Source organism: Aythya ferina (genome assembly GCF_964211825.1).
Source record: "Aythya ferina genome assembly, chromosome: 25".
Lineage (NCBI taxonomy): Eukaryota > Metazoa > Chordata > Aves > Anseriformes > Anatidae > Aythya > Aythya ferina.
The window spans coordinates 3,444,366-3,462,470 of NC_140323.1; the positions used below are offsets into that span (position 1 = coordinate 3,444,366).

Consider the following 18,105-nt stretch of genomic DNA (forward strand, 5'->3'; position numbering starts at 1 on the left):
CTCCCGCTGTAATGACCCTGGGAAAGTCTCTGGCACGTGTTGTTATGAAGGGAGAGGCTTTGGTGAACTTCCAAACCCGAATGACATCCGCAATGACAGCACCTCGGGGCCGGGGGGGGGACGGGGACATCCCGAGGACCATCAATCTTCATGCTCCAGGGCACGGGGCTGAGCAGCAGCTGGGGTCAGGGATAAATGGCCCCGTACAGGGAGTTTTGCACAATTAGGTGCCTCATGGAGGCCTTACACCATCCGATGAGCATCCAGCATTCGCCCCTCGGCGCTCCTGCACCCTTGGGTGCTCCTGTCTGACATCTCCCCCCGGCCCGGCTCCCGAAATGTCGCCTCGTGCTGCTTTTTCTTAATTAATTGTGTGTGAACACTGCGGGGTGGGGGTCAGAAACCCAACCGAGTGCCCCCACCTGAGCTCGAGGAGCCAGCGGTGGCTTAAAGCTCAAGGGGTTGGTTGGATGGGGTGGTCCCCAAGGGGGGCTCATGCTCTGCCCATGGATTTTGGGGCCAGTTTTGTACCTTCTGGTGCAAGGAGGGGTGGCTTGGACCTTTGGTGCCTGAGGTCCGTGGGCACCCGGCTCCCACGGGTGCCACAGTGTCCTAAACTGGGGTGGGGGGAGAAGTTTGGGATTAAAATGCGTCCCTGTGGAGGCAGCTTGGATTCACGTGGGCAGGAGAGGGACTTTTTGGGGAGGGATTTGCAAGCTGTGGGGTGCTCACAACCCACTTGGGGCTGCCACGCGTGTCCGTCCCCACATCCCAGCCCTCTGCCGTCCGTCTGTCCTCCCCCCGGCAGCCATTCCAGCCCCCCTCCCTTTTACTCCCCAGCTCCTCCAGAAGCGGGCCGGGCCTCGAGGGACTCGGCGTTTGGGGTTAAATCCCTGGATTTCAATGGAGGGGGCCCCAGGGCTGAAAAACTTGAATAGGCCGCAGGGCTCGCATTGTGCCGGGGCTGGCGGAGGGGAGAGGTCGGCCGGGGGCATGGGAGGGCTGCCCGGCCCCCCGGCATCTCCCAGCACCGTTGCTGTGGGAACGGGCAGGAGACCTCCAGCGAGCCGCCATCCCGCACCCGGCCTCCAAAGGGCCCGCCGCCTAGGCGCATGAATGAGTTTTTGGGAGGTGGGGGCCGGCCCCGGCCCCCTCCCCGTTAATCCTCGCCGGGCAGGAAGCGGGGGGCACGGCACCGACCCGGCCCGGCTTCAAGACGGGGGTTTTGGGGGGGATGACAGGGGTTTGGGGACCCCCCCGTTGATGGGTGATGTTTGGGGCCATGCTGAAGCAAATCCCCATGGGTTGGGGCTTTTGGGGTGTGGGGGCGTCCCCAAATGGCTGCGGAAATCTGGGGTCCCCCACGTGCTCATGGCACCTTGCTCAGCCATCACTGCCCGGATTTATTTGCATTTGTTGCCCAAAGTAGGGCCACAAAAAAAAAAAAAAAAAAAAAAAAAAAAAAAAAAAAAAAAGTAGGGTTTGCCCCCCCTCACTGTTAAATAGGGACATTCAGAGCCTCCCCGGTGTCCCCAAGGAAAGCAGAGGCCACACAAACTCGGGACACCTTGCACGGTGCCGCAGGGTGCTGAGCAAAGCGCGCCTGGCTCGGGTTTCCTTGGCGCTGGGGTGTGTTGGTGTGGTTTTTGTTTGTTTTTTTTCAAATTCCACCCTAAAATCCGACTGTGCAGGCCTGCACGGTAGCGCTTCCCAACTTGCAGCCCTATGGAAAGGGAGCCATCTGGAAAACCCAGCGGCTCCAGCATTGCTCTGGGGTTTTTTTATTAGGCAGAAAGTAAGAAAAAAAATATATATATATATATTTACAGTTTATTGCAGATGCATGTAAAATCGGTGGTAAGTTATTAAGCAAAACTGAGGCTTTTAAAAGAAGCGAATCGGACTTTTTCTGCAGTTGGAGAAGGGTGTGGATGGGGGGAGGAGAGGCACTTTGCCGCGATGGGAAAGATACCGTTCCATAAAACATGTGATCACATCTCAAATATATTGTGTAATCCGCTATTATTAGGGTATTTCAGATAAAAACGAGACTGGAGCACTTAAGTGAAACTCATCTCTCTATTAGGTTCCTCGATTCGTATTTCATATTTTACTGACTACGCATGCAGGAGGGTTTGGTGTGTTTTTTGTTTTTTTTTTTTCCTTTTTTTCCTGCTTTTTTGTGGGGCGGAGGGAGGGGTGGGATTGTCGGGAGCTTGTTCCTTGTGTTCTTCATTAGTGGAAATGGGTTTAACCCCTCGCCTGGGAGGATCGAAGAGTCAAGAGTGGAGGAATAAAGTCCAGAAGTATTAGTGTGTGCCGCGAAAGGGAGAACAGCTGGGGCCGGGAGAGAGGCACGGAGCTGGTTGCAAAAAGGCCTTTTTTTTTCTTCTTTATTTTTTTTTTCTTCTCTCCCTGTGAAGAATTGTGTCATTTTGTTAATTCTGATCTCTTCAAGCCATTTGGTTCTGGTTAAGCCAGACCGGGGCTGGGCCGGGTGGAAGTGCTTTTCAATATGGCATCATTTACTGCTAATATCCAGCTAAAAATATCCGTGTGTGTGTGTTGTTTTAATGGCTCTAATTCTGGAATGCGACGATGTCATTTTTTATGAGGCTAGTGTAAAAAGTCTGTTTGAATTTTTTCATCCCTTCCCGACCTCTTTTTATCTTCCAAAAGGAGCGGAGGGAAAAGAGGAGATCGAGGCTGCCGATGCTCTGCCCCCTTTCCTCGCAAAATCCTGGGCTTGGTGTAATTTTTAGGGCGGTTTTTAAGGTGCTGGAGGTTTAAACCCCGTGCGAAGCTTTGATCCCGTCCAGGTGGAAACTCCCTCCACTATTTTTGGGTGGCGGGTCCCACCCTGGGCTGGGCAGGGAGCAGTGGCTGTGCTTTTGGCTCCGGCAGCTGCGGCATCCCAGCACCGGCAACGCTGCGAAACGAAATACCTGCTGGGGCAAGGGAGCTACAAAATACCCTGGCAGAGATCTTTCCATTGAGCTGTTGGGTTTTTGAGGAATGCTTTTAGACCCAGGGGTGTCTCCGTCCTCGCCAAACTTTGGAAGCTCTTCACCTGCTGCTTCTCCGTCGGAGCAGGCGGCGATGACCTTGGAGAGGTTCGGTGCTGACAGCTTTCGTGGACTAAAAGGTGGAAGATAAAGGACAAGGGGATAACTCAGGGGCTGAAGTGGGATTCAGGCATCCCAACCGCTGCTGGTGAGCCGTGCTTTTCTCTCCCTGCCTCCTCCATCACCTGGGCCTGGTGCAAACTTTGTTTCCCCAGGGGAAAAAAGCGAATTTTGCGATCCTTGCCGGGGGGAGGCAGCCAAAAGCAGCCTCTCCGTGCCGGCTGGTGCAGCCTCCACCTCCATGCATCATGGGGCTGGCGGCGTCCCCTCCATGGGCGCATGCGAGGTGTGTTTTATTTACCCTCCCCTGCTTCTTTTAGCCTTCCTGGTGCTCGGGAGCTCAGCTGCAGAGCAGCTCGCGGATGGGGCAGCACCAAAAGTGGACGGAGATGGGAGCGCTGAATTTGGGGGGGGTTTCCTCCAGCGTGCTGCCAGCTTGTCCGGGTACTTCTCAGGGTTGTGGTCAGCTTTAAAAATGCTTGTGTGGAAACCAGGGTAGCTACAGGTTGTTTTATTACGGGCCCTGTGCTGCCTCATTAGAGCAGTAGTGCAGAATGTAACGAGGCGCTGGCGAAACCGCGTCCAAAATGGTGCAACGGAGTTTTTTCATGCTTAAAAGAGGAAGGCAAAAAGCTAGAATAATGAAACGAGCAAAATGCAAGATTCGAGGTTCAAATCCTTCCTGCCCCAGGCATCCAGTGGGTCTGGGGGCTCTCGGTGTGAGCTGCCCCTCCATGGGGCAGGGTCACCGTCCCCTTCCTCATCCTCTTCCTCAGCCCCGAGCCCTGCTGCTCTCGAGGAGGGCAAAGCTGAACGGCATCAGCTCTTGACGTAAGTGTCTGAGACATTACAAACTTTTTTTATGGGATAATTTGCTGATCAAAGGGAGCCATCCAGGAGCATGATGAATTTGACACAACCCATTCGTTCCTAATTACGGGTAACGTGCTAATGACTCTTGAATAACACCATGCAGCAGGATACAATTTAAGAAAAATCATTTTTTCTCCAGTTCGTAGACCCAGGAGGTGAAAGCACATCTGCTTTTAGGGGAGAAGACTTTCTTCCCTCTGCTTTCTCGTGTTTTGAGCCAGGAGGACAGATTGTGGACGACACCCTCTGTGCTTATCCCCCCTGGGGGGCACCTGGGGCTGTTCCTCCTGCCTTGGGGGCGGGAGATTAATGCCTGCAGGTACCGAGGGTGCCCTAATTTCTTCCCAGCTATCAGCTCCTGAGCGCCTTTTACCTTTGATCTTCCCCTGGTATGACATTTTCGGGGCTCCCCGTGCACACCATGTCTGCAGCATCCTTTGGTCCGCGGCCGAGCCCGATTTGGGCTTTGCTTGGGATCGCTGCCAGGCGGCAGGGAGGGAGGGGAGGGGGGCAGCCGGGGAGGCCCCCGTGTGCGATTGTAAGGCCATGTCATTTTTTCCTGTAAATCTTGTAATTTCGTGCTTCAGAGCACAACAAAGTGAGGGAGCCAGCGGGGAGTGAATTAAATTCCCCCCTGAGATGTGGAGCAGGGCAGGCGGCCGGGCCCCCCGTGGCCCCGGTTGCTGGGGGCTCGGTGGCACCCGTGCCAGCTGGGCTCCTGTCCCCTCCCCGGCGCTGGCACGAGCCACCTTCTGCCACCAGTCATTTGCCAGCTCGAATAAAACTCAGCGTGGAGTTTGCAGGGACCATGGAGACTCCTAAAAACTGGGGGCTGCCCCACAGCTCCCCGCCAGCAGCGCTGCTGCTTGCTGCCTATGCAAAAAAAAAAATTAATAAACCCCCAGCAAACAGGGTTTGGGGGTGGCATCGCCGATATCAGCTCTCGGGGAGTTTCTGTCCCCTGTTATGTCCCAGGGATTATTTGGGTGTAGAAAGAGAGATTCTGGGAGCAGCTCTGCCTTGCGCATCGCCTGCACTGTAGTGAGTCTCTGCTCGGCCTTGGCTGTGTTTTCTCCACCTCCGTGCTGATTTTTGCCCAGGTTTTGGGGGACCTGCCTCACCACCTCACCCCATCCCGCTGCCTTTAGCGCGGTGGCATCCGTCCCTGTTGGCCAGCAGGGACGTGGCAGCCCTCGGCACGTGGCTGTCCCTGAGCAGAGGTGACATCTCCGTGCTCCAGAACCAAAGTTGCCTTTCCCTGGAGGAAAGCAGTGATGGTGTGCCCCAGGGCAAGCAGGAAAGCTCTCTGGCTGGGTGACAAGCAGCAGGCAGCTCGTTTGCAAAGCAGTGGCAGTGTGGCACCGGTGTCCCCATCCCCAGCAGCGCGCAGGGCTCGCCACAACACCCGGGGTTTGCCTTCCTTCACCCCTTCGTTGCGCACAAGCCGCTTCCAGCAGCTCTGCACAGCCCTTGCAAGCTGCAGAGGAACTTCGGAGAAAGCAAATCCCTACAAAGCTCCGTCAAACGGACACGTGGAGAGATCCTCAGAGCTCGGGCAGCCGGTGTGCACACGTGGCTGGGGTCAGTGGGTGATCCAGCACCCGTCCCGGGTGGGTGCCCGGCTCTCCCCTGCCAGGAGAAGCCGCGCGGGTGCTGAGCAGCCTTAGATTGACTTCCTCCACCCTTGGCTTTTAACTGGAATTACTGTTTTCATTTCAAAAAGTAATTAAAATATCAGACCTGGAGCTGTCATAACTGTCACACGGCTTTGTGTTCCTATTACCGATGCACATCTATTAGGGGTAATAACAGGGAAATAACGTGCCCGTGGAGAAGCGCGCCCTGCGCTGGGGCTGCGCCGGCTCCGCCAGCAGTAGGAGCTGAGGGGGTTTTATTTTATTTATTTCATCATTTGGGTAAAGCGAGGAGTTGGTGAGTTATTGGTCGTGAAGTTCCCGAGCATCCCCAGCAGCCCTCGTGGGATGCTGGGGAAGAAGTGGTGGCAATGGGAGAGCTTTGGTGCGGGTGCCGGGGTGCCCACGCCGAGCGCGGGGGCTTGGCAAACTTCAGGGGGGTGGCATTAAAATTTGGGGCTTTGCAAGCTGGGAGTGGCAAAGCCCTCGGGGAGCTGCTAAACAAGGTGCCGGCCAGGACTCTGGCCTCAGCAGCGAGGTCCAAGGCAGGGAAATTGCTTTTTCATTTGTTTTCCTTCAAATCCAGCAGCCCCCATCGCGGGCTCTCCTTTAGGGCTCCCTCCGGTTTTGAGATTCCCAGACCGCAGCCAAAACCTCTGCAGCCAAAACCTCTGCTTGCTTCTACAATTTACCTCGTTCCTCGAGCATCCTGTCCATGTGCAGGGGGCTTTTATCCACCAAACCAAAAAGTTGTGGCACAACCCAGACATCTTGGTGCTAAATCCGTCGCATGCACCGTTCCCGAGCGACCCCGCCATGGGGAGAAGTGCTAAAGGGGAGCTTTGGGTGGAAAAGTGGGTAACGAGTCCTGGTGGGTGCTGCACTGAGCAGCAGTGTGAGAGGGGCACGGGGTGAGCAGGGGGGAAATAAATAGGGAAGTGGAGCGGGGCTGTGCGCTGGGGCGCGTTCACACTGCGCACGCTGCTCCGGTTTGCATTCGGATTCATGGAGGCAGCACGGGGCCACCAGCCAGGGCACGACTTTGTTCTTTAGAGCTGGAAATGTGACAAATTAACCAGCGGCCCTTCCTCTGAATTATCCAGCAGCCCTTCCTCGGGGCGCACGCGGTGATTTACGGCCGGGGGGGCGCTGACAGCCGGGGAACCCCCGCACTGGGCCACCCCCCGCCATAATAAAACCCTGGTGGGCAGGCAGGACCACGAGGGCTTGGTTGTTGGGAAATGTGCCCCCTCCAAAAAAAAAAAAAAGGTGCTTTAGAAGCAACTTTTTAGAATGCTGCGGGGTTGGGTTTGTTGGAGCTTTGTTCCCCCTTCCCGACGAAGCCCTTTTTGCACGGTGCCGGCCCATTTGCGTGTTCACCCGGACTCCTCTCTGCTCCGAGTCTCCTTGTGGGATTTGCCTTATGGGAAAGGGATTTTCCTTATGCGTGGCTTGCTCAGTGCTGGTGCCTACGTGTGTTTCCACCAGGGTTTTTTTTTATTGATTTCCTTGGGTTTCTACCTCTTTTGCCTGTTGCGCGACTTCGCAGCGAGACACCCCTATCCCTGCAAACAAGTGCGTGTTAAGGAAATTAATAACTCGAAGGCAAACACCCATAAAAAGGAGCGGGTTTTATCTCGGTCGCTTGTGCCGCTTGCTAAACTCCTTTGGTATCTTCGTGAACTCCATGCAGACGTGCTCACAGGTTATTAATTCAGGGAGTAATCCTGCGCTGGCCATGACCCGAATTTGGGTAGTGCCTGGGACATTTTGGTGCTGCAGGGTGATGACCAGCGGTGTCATTAAACATGCTCTGTCTTTAGACACGTGGGCCGTCAGCTTCAGCAAAAAATCCTGGTGGTGGCCCCGTGGAATAGCCCAGCAGGGAGCCAGACCCTTCCTGCAGCTCTCCCATGCGCAGTTTGGGCGCCCTTTGCTTGGGGCAGGGTGCGCATGGCCGGAGGAGGGAATGGGAACGGGGCTGAGGCTGGCCCCAAGCGATGCCCTGAATGCCTGGGGGCACAGCGGGGTTTGCAATGGGATGTACTGGTCATACTGGTGTTGCAGGAGAGCGTGCCGGGGGTGCTGCCCTCCTTTCCAGCCTCTTGCTCACACCCCAGGAACAAAAACCCGCGGAGACCCCGTGCGGCTGCCCCCGGAGCTGGAGGGCGAGCGTGCCCAGAGGGAGGAGGAGGAGGAGGAGGAGGAGGAAGAGGGACGAAGGCATGGGGAAAGGGGGGGGCCTCTTCCTCCTGCCCACCCCAGTGTGTCTCTTTTGCAGGCTCTCCAGGTGGCACGCCAGTTCCTGCTGCAGCAGGCCACGGGGCTGAGCTCCCCCAGCAGCAATGAGGGCAAGCAGCCGGCGGTGCAGGTGAGCCCCAGGGACCTCCCCCTGCTTTTTCGGGAAGGGCTCGGCTGCAAACTGGTGCTGATGCTGGGGGGGGGGGGGCAGCGCAGGCACCAGCACGCATCGCCTCCCCCTTCGGGATGGCCGCAGCGCGCCCACAAAGAGTTAAATCCCCTGTAAACCTCCAGAAATTTGTTGTGGTTTTTGTTTTTTTGTTTTTTTTTTTTAGTGTCGGCCCCAGGCTGCATGCACATCCCTTTCCTTTAGGTTTTCCTCTGTAAGAGCAGCTCGGGAGGGAAATGCTCTCGGGGACCAAGGCTGTGTGTTTTTTTGGGGGAATGGGGACCCTTGGTGGCCCACTTGGTGGCCCATTTGGTGGCCCCCTTGGCCTCGGCACGGGGTCCAGCGTTGTGTGGGGCTGGAGAGGAAAACCCAGCTTTGGGTGGGCACAGCACCCACAGGCTGCACCCTGCACCCTTGGTGGAAGGGGAACCGTCCTGCTGCTCCCTCCCTCGGCCAGCCAAACGGGGCAAAAAACAGCGAGAAAAGGGGCAGCGAAGGGATATGAACCCGGAGAGGGGGCCAGGCGGAAAGAAGCAAAGCCCGAGCGAATGGGAAGTGACAATTTAAATAGCTGTGCGGAGGGGCTCTCCCTTCAGGCTAATTAAATTTATCGGAGAACAGCAGGTTACCTTATTAGAGCCACGTGGGCTTAATTAACAAAGGAAAGTAATTAGCACGCGCGCTCTCAGAGCTGGAGGTCCTGCCCATGCCAGGCGCAGGCAGCGGGGAGGAGGCGAGCGGGGCTGGGGCCGGGCTCCTCTCCTCCCCAAACCTGGGGGATTAAAGCTCCCCCCGGCACGCTTCCCATTTATTTCTCCCCAAGCTGCAGAATTGCATCTCGGATGCGAGTCTGAAGTTGCTTTTCCCCCCCCAATATCACCGGGTTGGCTTTTTTGGGGGGCTGGGGGCTGCCCCCGTGCGCCCCTGTGCTCCTGGCCGGCAGCCGAGATGCGTGGCCTTGCCAAGCTCCGTTTGGGGGAAATATGAATTTCCCCCCAAAATTCACGAAACGGCTCGATTTCGGCGTGTGTGAGGTGCTGGTGGAGCTGTGTGGATGCCACCCTGTCCTCGCTGGGACCGGGGGAGCCCCCTGTGCCCCCAACCTGCCCCGAATGGGGGGACCCGCAGGGTTGGGAAGCACCAGGGAAAGCCGCAGCTGGGGCTGAGCAGCGCTAATTACTCAGGGCTTCTGCGGCACACAAACCGGGCGGCTTTTTTCCAGCAGCGTTTTCAGGAAGGAAATGCAGTCACTGCATGGAAAATATCTGCGAAGGACAAAGGCAGTAAGAGTGAAGTCAGATTCCGGGAACCGGCGCCCCGCTCCCCCGGCCGCGCTGCGCCCGCAGCCTCCCCGGCCCCCCGGCGCCTCCTCGTGCCCTCGCCTCCCTTCTCCCACCTCCGTCCGTCCGTCCTGGCCGTCCTGCCGTCCATCTGGCCCGGCTTTGCCAGAGTTAACTGGATCTGCCGCCCTCTTTCACCCCCCCCCACCCCCCTCCTCCCTTTTTTTGTGTTGCAAAAGAACTTGTGAAAGTTGTAGACGTGAGTCAGAAATAGCTCATAACTCAGCCGCCGGCCTCTTCCTCCCCCTGCCCGGCAGCTGGAGCGGGATCTGAACGAGGGGAGATAGAGGATTAAGCAGGCTCCTTTGAAAGGAAGTTTATCTGACGGCCGTGGTGTGGATGAGACTGGCCAGGACGGCCGCTCGGGGAGGAGGAGGAGGAGGAGGAGGAAGGCTGGCTGGGAGGTGAGCGCCCAGGATCCCCGATAACCGCGCGAGCCGGTGGCTGAGCCTGCAAAAGGACCAAGTGCTCGATTTCCACACCACCAGGGATTTTTTTTGGGGGGGTGAAGCTGGCTCGTAGCCCCCCCCAGCTCCCCGGTGGAGCATCCCCGCCGCGGCCCCGTGCCGAGCACTCGGACCCCAGGAGCCCTGCGGGGTCCCCGCTCTCACCGTGCCCTCGCTGCCACCGTGCCGAGGGGACGGGACGTTTGTGGGGCACCACGCCAGCAGGAATATTAATGACAGTCGGCAACGGCACGCTCCTAAAAACAAACAAGGAGCTGCTGGGCTCGATAGGGATCTTGGGTTATGGTTGTTTTTTTTTTTTTTTTTCCCCTTTTTTTTTTTTTTTTTTTTTACTATGAACCCTCTCTGCCCCCAGATGCCTGGAGGTGTAGCTGTGCGCCGAGCCCCGCAGCTGACGCTGGGACTGCAGCTGCGCCTGAAAAAACAAAACAAAACAAAAAAAAAACCAACACCCTGAAACGTTTTTTAAATGATTTGGTTTCCTTGCAACTTCAAAACCATTCGGCTCGTCGGCGGAGGGCTGCCGGAGCCCCGTGGCTGAGGGCTTTGCCGGGGATGGTTGGCGCGGTGCTCCTCCTGCGTGAACCTGGGGTGTTTGGGAGCAGGGAGGCTGCACGTGCCCGGAGGATGCTGTGGGGTTTTGGTGCTGGGCCACTTTCTGGCTCTGAGACGCTGCTGAATCACGGGGTGTCCGTGGAAGTTGGCTTTCTGGGGTCCCTTGCGCACGGATTTGGGGTCTCCGAGCCACTGGCGAGCGACTCGCTGCGGTAACGGAGCCTCTGAAAGGGGAGAAGGGACGAAGGGCGCCGAGGGAAGGGGCGAGGAGTTTGGAGCAAACTGCGGGAAATTGCTTTTCTTTTGTCTGCTGTGGCGGGGAGGGCAGCGGAGCGGAAAAGTGTATTTTGTTGATTTGAAACTTGAGTGAAATGGGTAATGAAGACAGATCAATACCAGCCCTTCTGCGTTCCCATCCAGGAAAAAAAAAAAACACAGCAGCCCGGCCGGCTGGGCTCGCGCCGCGCTGGGTTTTCCATTCAAACTTGCGGCCCCGGGGTCCGTCCCCTGCTCGCCCCCACTTCTGCCCCTTTTCCTTCCCGAACCCCGGCTCTCCCAGCCCAGGAGCCCCCTTCCACCGCCGCCGCATCCCCCAGCCAGCTCCTTTCAACTTCCAGCAACTCGCAGCCCAATTATGCGCGATTAGTGCTCCCCGGCGGGGCGCGGTGCTAATGAGGATGCGCGTCGGGTTGCGCACGCAGGGGATTGAGTCCTCCTTTTCTTCCCGTGCAGCTGGACAGCGGGGGCAAGGCCCTAATGCCGTGCTCTGACCCGGAGGGCGCAGCACCCTGTCCTCCCGGGTGGGCACAAAATAACCCCACAGCCCCCAGCTCCAGCCTGAGCACGGAGCTGGGGGTTCCCTCGCAGGACTGCGCGTGTCCGATTCCTCTCTCCCCAGCCTGGTGTAAAGCAGGGGAGCCCGGGTGATGGTGCTGGGCTTACACCCATGGGTGGCTGCCTGGCCACGGGCACCTGAAGCTCTTGCAGATGGTTGGAGCCCGCTCGGCCTTGGGGTTTGTGGTGCAGGATCAGGGCTGGGGGCTGGAGGGGATGGGTGCAAGCACCTGCTCGCCCTAGAGGGGCTGGAAGCGGGCGGTTTGCTTGCTTCCACCCATGGGAAGGGGGTGCTGGGGGGTCCACCAGGGTGTTTGCTCTCATCCCTGGCCCCTGACAGCAGCAGATGCGAGGCTGCTCTTGGTTGTGGCTCCTTCCCTCGCTCCTCCTGCCGTTTCCAGCTCCCCGCCTCCCGAGCAGACGTCCCGGGCTTGTTTCTGTTGGTTTTGGATTTGAAATGGGTGCTTTAAAAAAAAAATAAAAAAAAAAGACAAACAGCGCCAGCGTGTTTGCTGTTGTTTCTAATTGGGAGTTAAAACCCGAGATTAGATCAGAGACAAGGATGCGCAGCGCCTTGGGCTCTGCGGGCAGCGGGGAGCTGGCGTGCGCCGTGCCACAGCGGGACGAGAGCTTTGCTCTGTCCCCACAACCCCAAAACCCCCCAGGTCAAGAAGGTGGCAGGGTTTGGGACGCGCTTGGAAATGGGGCTTTAGGTGTGGAAACCCAGACTCTACCTCCCGGGTGGCCGAGGTGGCTCCTGGTGGGAGCGATGGCTCGGCGTGACGGTTCCGGAGAGTGCAGGGATGCTTTGAGGCTGAGCTGCTGTGGGGATTTTGGCACTCCGGGGGGGGTTTCTGGCAGGCTGTGGGGTTTCTGGCACTCTGGGGCTGCCGGGGGCTCCCCTGGCCCCATTGGGAGGTGCTGCGAGCAGGCGGCCAAGCCCAGCCCAGCCTTTGGTCTGCGGCATCCCTCGCTCTGCCTCATCCCCCGAGCCGGCAGCGGCGTTCCCCTGGTACAGAGGACGGCGCGTTCCCTGCAATCCGCTTCCCGTAAAAATAAATAAATAAATAAATAAATAAATAATAATAATAATAATAAAAAGGCATCGCTCCCCAATCCCGCTGCGTTTTACGCCCGGCCAAATCCCGTTTCGCGCAGCCGGCTTTGGCAGGGCTGCTCCGGGCTTACAGCGAGCGCCGAGCTCCCCCTTTAATACCCGTCTTGTTTTCCACCCGCCGCCTGCTTTATCCGCCCCCTCGCCGGCCGCCCCTGTCCTCTGGCACGGCGGGATTACAACCCCGACCGCCTGGAAAATCACCCCCTCGAGATTGTGTTCGCGAAGCGGAGATACAGCGTCGGGGCTTTTTGTGAGGCAGCCAAAGCTGTTAGTAAGCAGTTTTGCGGGGTGGCAGGAGGCCAAGGAGTGAGTCAAGCCCTTCTCCAGCGCCGTGTCTGGCAGATGCCCGCTCGTCGCACGCCGCCCGCGCCGCTCACGGAGAGACGCGGCCGGGGACGAGACCCTGAGCCACTACGCTGGGCGCTGCGGGGTCGGTTCCCAAAGTGGGGGATGCAGAAGAAGGGAAAACCCCCAAATTCTGCTGCTGGTGTTGCCTTAGTGTGGGTTTGGGGCTGCGCAGAGCGGTGTGGGTGCTGCGGCTCGTCCCGCGTGCAAGGTTGGGCTTTGCTGCGTGGAGGAGACTTCGCTGCTGGGTGCGTGGGAGATGAAAAGCCAGCTTGGGGAATGCTCACACACCGTCCTTACGGTGTGCTGAGCTCCTCAGCACCTTCTCTTCAGCCCTCCTGGGGGTGTTGGACCCCAAAATCCCCCCTACACCTGGGCTGCCCGTCCCCAGCTGCAGTGGAGCTCACACACCGTGTGCCTCCCGCAAGCACCCCAAGGCACTGCAACTCCTCGGCGCACCGGGGGCTGCCACATGTTGTCCCCCCCCTCAAGAGGGTCAGCAGCCAGCGGGTGCCCCCGGGGGCTTTCAGCCAGGCTGGGGGGAGCCGTTTCCTCGGGGTCTCCGTGCCAGGCAGCAGCTGTCACCGTCCCCACGAGGCGCTGGAGGCAGCTGGGGCTGTAACCGGATGAGCGACCGCAGCAGGAGCGAAAACTTGCTGCATGCGGGAATTTCCCGTTTTGCTTCGAGTTCCTGCCCTCCCTGGAAACCTCGGCGAGGAGGGGGGCGTTGGCAGAGGGTGGGGGGAAATTCGGCCTTGGCCAGCAGGGCTCGGGAAGCCGGCGAAGGCACCGCGTGCTGCTGCTCCTGGCGCCCGCGCGCGCGCGCCCCGTTCACACCTCGGCGCCGCCGCCATTTCCCCGTGTCAAACCCCGCATCTGAGCGCGGAAAGAAAAAGCCATTTAATGCAGACAAAGGTTGTATGAAAATATAATTCTGCTTTTGTTAGCAGCCATCAAACTCTAAAAAGCGTCGCTTTTGTTTTCTTGTAACATTGTGAAAACCTCGTGTCGGATCGAGAGCTGGGGCCCTCTCGACTAATCGCCTCTCCTTTGTGTTTTTAGATTATAGGGGCAATTAGTGTTGTCAAAACCTCTGGCAATTCTCTTTGCTCTTGACAGGGTGTCAGTCCGTTGGGCGAGAAATGGAAGGTGTTATAACTCTCCGGTAATTAGGATGCCTCCGATTTGAAAATGCCAGCAAACGTGTACGAGAGGCCGCGCGGCGCCGGGGGGCGGGGAGGCAGCCTGGGTGGGGGGGATGCGGATGAGCAATTAATTAGGGGCTCTCATTCCGAGCACGTTGCCAGCTGATGAATTGGCAAAGGGAAATTAGCAGGATGCTTAGCTCCCGGCGAGCGGGCGCGGACCTCGAGCACGCTCGCCGTGCCGGTGCTGCCGCGTGGGCTGCCGTCCCCGCCAGCATCCCTCCTGGCCAGATGTTCACCGAGCGCTGTGCACAGCTGTCTGCCGGCACCTGGCCGCCCTCAGCACTCGTGCACGGAGATGGAGCGCCCGAACAGCAGCTCCTTGCCTGTTTTGCAAGGCGGATTTGCCGTGGTTTGGGTTTCTCTGACCAGAATTGATGCTGCTGTAGTCGGCGTCGATGGTGCTGCAGGCACCGGGTTTTGCAGCTCTGTGCTGGGGATGCTCCTGGTTTTATAATTCTTGGGATGGGATAGTTTGGTTGCTCCCTTTTCTGCGTGGAAGGGGGAGTCTGATTTAGGGTGGCCAGCGTCCCTGCAGGGACACCAGGGCAGTGGCGAGCTTCGTGCCCGCAGGCATCCCCATCGCCGCCACCCAGGCTGGTTTCGGCGAGGGCGCCCCAGCAGCAGCCCTGGGTGTGAACAGGCAGCAATTAATAAATAACTCGGACCCGGCGGCAGCTGGGGGGGCTCGCCGGTGACAAATGGGCCTCGGCCCGCTCGCCTCCCTCCAGCAAAATGCCTGAGTAAACAGATAAGCCGCTGCAATCTCCCTTGAAGGTCAGCGCGCTGCGGCACGGCCCAACGCCTGCCACGGGGTGCCGCAGGGGGGAGGCGGGTCAGGAGCCAGGGGGCTTTGGGCATCGCTCGGGAGCCCTGGGGCTGTAGGATCCCAGGCTCAGCTTTGGGATTTGCTGGGTGAGCTGGGGCCGGTGGCTTTATTTCTCTGTCTCTTGGTGCTTGATGTGTTGGGATCCTCAAGCAGAGGGACGAGGTGCCTTGCGCTTGGCTTGCACGGGGGAGCCAGGCTGCTTTCCTACAAGAAGCAGCAACCAGGGAGCATTACGCACCGACAGCAGGGCCGTAACCCTTTCTACGGGCTGGGAAAAGGGACTGGGGCTGGTTTCTGGCCACCAGGATCACGGGGGCTGCGTAAGGGAGGCCGTCTGCCTGCCCTGAGGAAGGCGGCGTTGCCCCACCTGGGCAGGACCTGCTCGCGGCCGGCCTGGGATCCGTCACCGACACCTTCCCCGCGTCGTCGCGGGGGCGTGCGCCCACGTTAGGCTGACCAAAAGGCAGGGGCTGGCAGGTTTTCTGAGCCCTCTCTACGCTTGGCACGGTAACGAGGTGAGTTACTGGTGTCAGCTGGAGGTGAAGCTTTGATGTGCCTGCGGAGAACCTTGGTCACCTCTTCCTCTGCTGTGCAGAGTTATTTGGGTGAGCGGTGACCTGCCCTGCTTCCCGCGGCGCTTCTCCTCCCCAAACCTTAAGGGAAGGAGCCCAGTCCCAGCTCTCGGGGGCTTTTCGTGGCCTTGCAGGAGAGGAAGGGGCTGGGGTTGGGGTTGGGAAGCCAGGTGCCACTGGGTGCTCTCGATGCCCAATTCCTGCAGAGGTGAAGGAAGCGTCTCCGTGCCATCGCCACCTCCCCACCACATCCCCTGCGGTGGCCTCGGCGTGCCCAGATGGGGAAGGCGTGGTGGGAGCGGGTCAAGCAGGAGGCAGAGGATTTAGGGACGGGAGGCATTTGGGGAAGGCTTTTGAGGCTGGAACGGGGAGCCTGGCAGGGTGATGCCACCCTGAGCTCCCCAGGCCTGGCGTGACGCGTCTCTCCTCTCCGCAGGTCCCCGTGTCCGTGGCCATGATGTCCCCGCAGATGATCACCCCGCAGCAGATGCAGCAGATCCTCTCCCCGCCCCAGCTCCAGGCCCTCCTGCAGCAGCAGCAGGCGATAATGCTGCAGCAGGTAAGGCTGCTCCCACCCCGCCTGGGCATCGCCCGGGTCCTGCCACACCATTTCTTTTCCCCTTGAGTGCTGGAGCTCAGTTGGCACAGGCAGAGGGTCTGGAACCCGTCCCCCGTAGCTTCTGTGTTCCCCCTGTGTTTCCCTGGGGATCCCCAGAGTGTCCAGCACCAAGGGGTGAAGGGTGCTGTGCGTGCTGATGGTGCACAGCCGGCTGCGATTCGGGATTTCAGAGCACACCAAGGGGCCAGTTTGGGGCTGGCCGGTTCCTGGGGAGGGCCGGGAGTTGGGGTGGCTGCTGGAGACCTCCCCGCGGCTCAGGATCCAGACCTGGGTTTGCCTCTCACGGCGTTCCCCAGCGTCAAAGGAGAGGGGAGGGAAGCAAAAGGGAGGCCAGGAAAAAAAAAAAAAAAAACACAAAAAAACAACCCCAACCTCCGAAACAAAGCAGGGCTGCTTGGGTAAACACCTCCCGCTGGCGGGAGAGAGGGAAGGAGAAATCCCACAAGCATCCTCCACACCCTTCCTCCTGCCTCCAGTACCTGTTTACTCCAAACAGGCTGATAAGGACTCAAGGTTGGCCCCAGGGAAAGAACAAAGGGTAAACACTACCCTGGGTGGGTCCTTCTCCGAGCCTCTTTGGAGCCGGATAAAGAAACACGTTTGACTGCAAATTAAACAACCCAGGCCGGAATAGCTCGCATTCTCCACCAGCAGAAAACCAAACATCACACCTCTCACCCCTGACCCAATGTTCCCGCAGCCTCGCTCGACCATGTTGCAGAGCCCCGGCTTTGATTGGCTTTCGGGTAAACACCGAGCCTTTCCAAACCTGTTCGCCGACAGAAAAAGCAAAGTTGCTGCTGTCAGCGCTGTCAGCCCCGAGCTGATAAAGGCTTCCCGGCATCCAAAGGGGCATTCCTGAGCCGCCGCCGTCGCCCCTGTGCGGGGCGAGGGCTGCCTGCCTGCGCTGACCTCCCCGTGCCTCCGGCCCCTCCTGCGCGCAGCAAATCCAGCCCGCAGGAGTTTATTTTGGGGCCGGGGTGAGAGCATCCCTCCCGTGGTGATGGGGGCTGGGAGCCTCCCCGGTGGTTTGTTTCGGGCTGTTTTCCCAGCTCGGGAAATGGGGTGCTGCGAGGATGTGGGGTGTCTGCGCTGTGCCAGCACGGCCGGGTGCCCCAAGGTCCCCCCCGTGCCCGCAGAGGGGATGGGGCAACGTCTGTGGTGCTGTTTGTGGGGTTGCACCAGGCAAAGCTGTGCCCACCGGGAGCCCCCCCAGTTCAGCAGCGCTTTTTATGAGGTGTTTGGGGCATCTCTCCCTAAAAAATCCTGCTGCAAAGGGGCTGCTCGCCTCCTCGTCTCTGCCCCATCAGACAAACCCCCCCAGAGCAGCTGGAAAATCCCCGGGGTGCACGTTCCTTCCTTCAGCTGGGGCTTGGGACCCCCTCGGTGGGTGATAGACAAGTGGAGGATCCCAAACCGGTGGGTAAAAAACAGGCAGGGTAAAAGGCACAGCAGGTTGGGGATTTGCTGCGCGTTGGGGGATTTAATTTGCTGTGGGGATCCGGAGCGCTCGGGAGGCCCTTGGAGTGGGCTCCCAGGTTTTGGGATGGCCTCGGAGAGGGGCTTTTCCTCTGAACTCAAAGCCAGGAACTGATGGAAGGTGGTGGAGCTCCTCACAGAGGGCTTGAAGCAAAGCTCCGGGAGCTGGTGGGCATGGGGTGGCACCGGGAACGGGGTGGCACCAAGACACAGGAAGCCGAGCGGGTGTTCCTGCTGCTGATCCGTCCCGCTCTCTCTCTCTCCTCCCCCTCTCCCTCCCAGTTGCAGGAATACTACAAGAAGCAACAGGAGCAGCTTCACCTGCAGCTATTGACACAACAGCAAGCTGGAAAGCAGCAGCCCAAAGAGGTGAGCTCACGCAGATGGGTGCTGGGCCCAGCCTCCGGCTGCCATCAGATCTGGCTGCGAATGAAAGGGGGACCAGCAGCAAAACAACAAGGCGTGTGCGGATCCTGGCAGCTGGCTGGGAGCCGACAGGGGATGTCCAAGGGGACGCGGGGCACGGGATCGGCCCCCCCCGGGACACAGGGGGGCCCCCCAAATGCTCCTTGTGGGGTGAGGGCAGAGCGGGCTCTCGGCACGGCTTGGGTCGGGCGGCGCAGTCCTGATCTAACCAGCGCGGCAGCACCCTGGCAGGTAGGCAGGCAGGGCTGGTCAGGTAGGAACCCAAAACAAGGCTT

At 59.0% G+C, this 18,105-nt stretch overlaps 1 protein-coding gene across 9 annotated transcripts in view; it reads left to right on the top strand.

Moving 5' to 3' along the window:
• The window catches only part of FOXP4 (forkhead box P4), a 61,524-nt gene that overhangs the window by 22,067 nt on the left and 21,352 nt on the right, over window positions 1–18,105 (top strand). For 6 of the 9 annotated variants that reach the window (XM_084497493.1, XM_084497494.1, XM_084497489.1 and 3 more), the window contains exons 3-5: window positions 7,914–8,003; window positions 15,743–15,865; window positions 17,687–17,773. In XM_084497493.1, the coding sequence (XP_084353619.1) occupies window positions 7,914–8,003; window positions 15,743–15,865; window positions 17,687–17,773 (300 nt within the window). The remainder of the gene's footprint in view (window positions 1–7,913; window positions 8,004–15,742; window positions 15,866–17,686; window positions 17,774–18,105) is intronic. The other 3 variants (XM_084497496.1, XM_084497497.1, XM_084497495.1) reach the window with 1 other exon arrangement.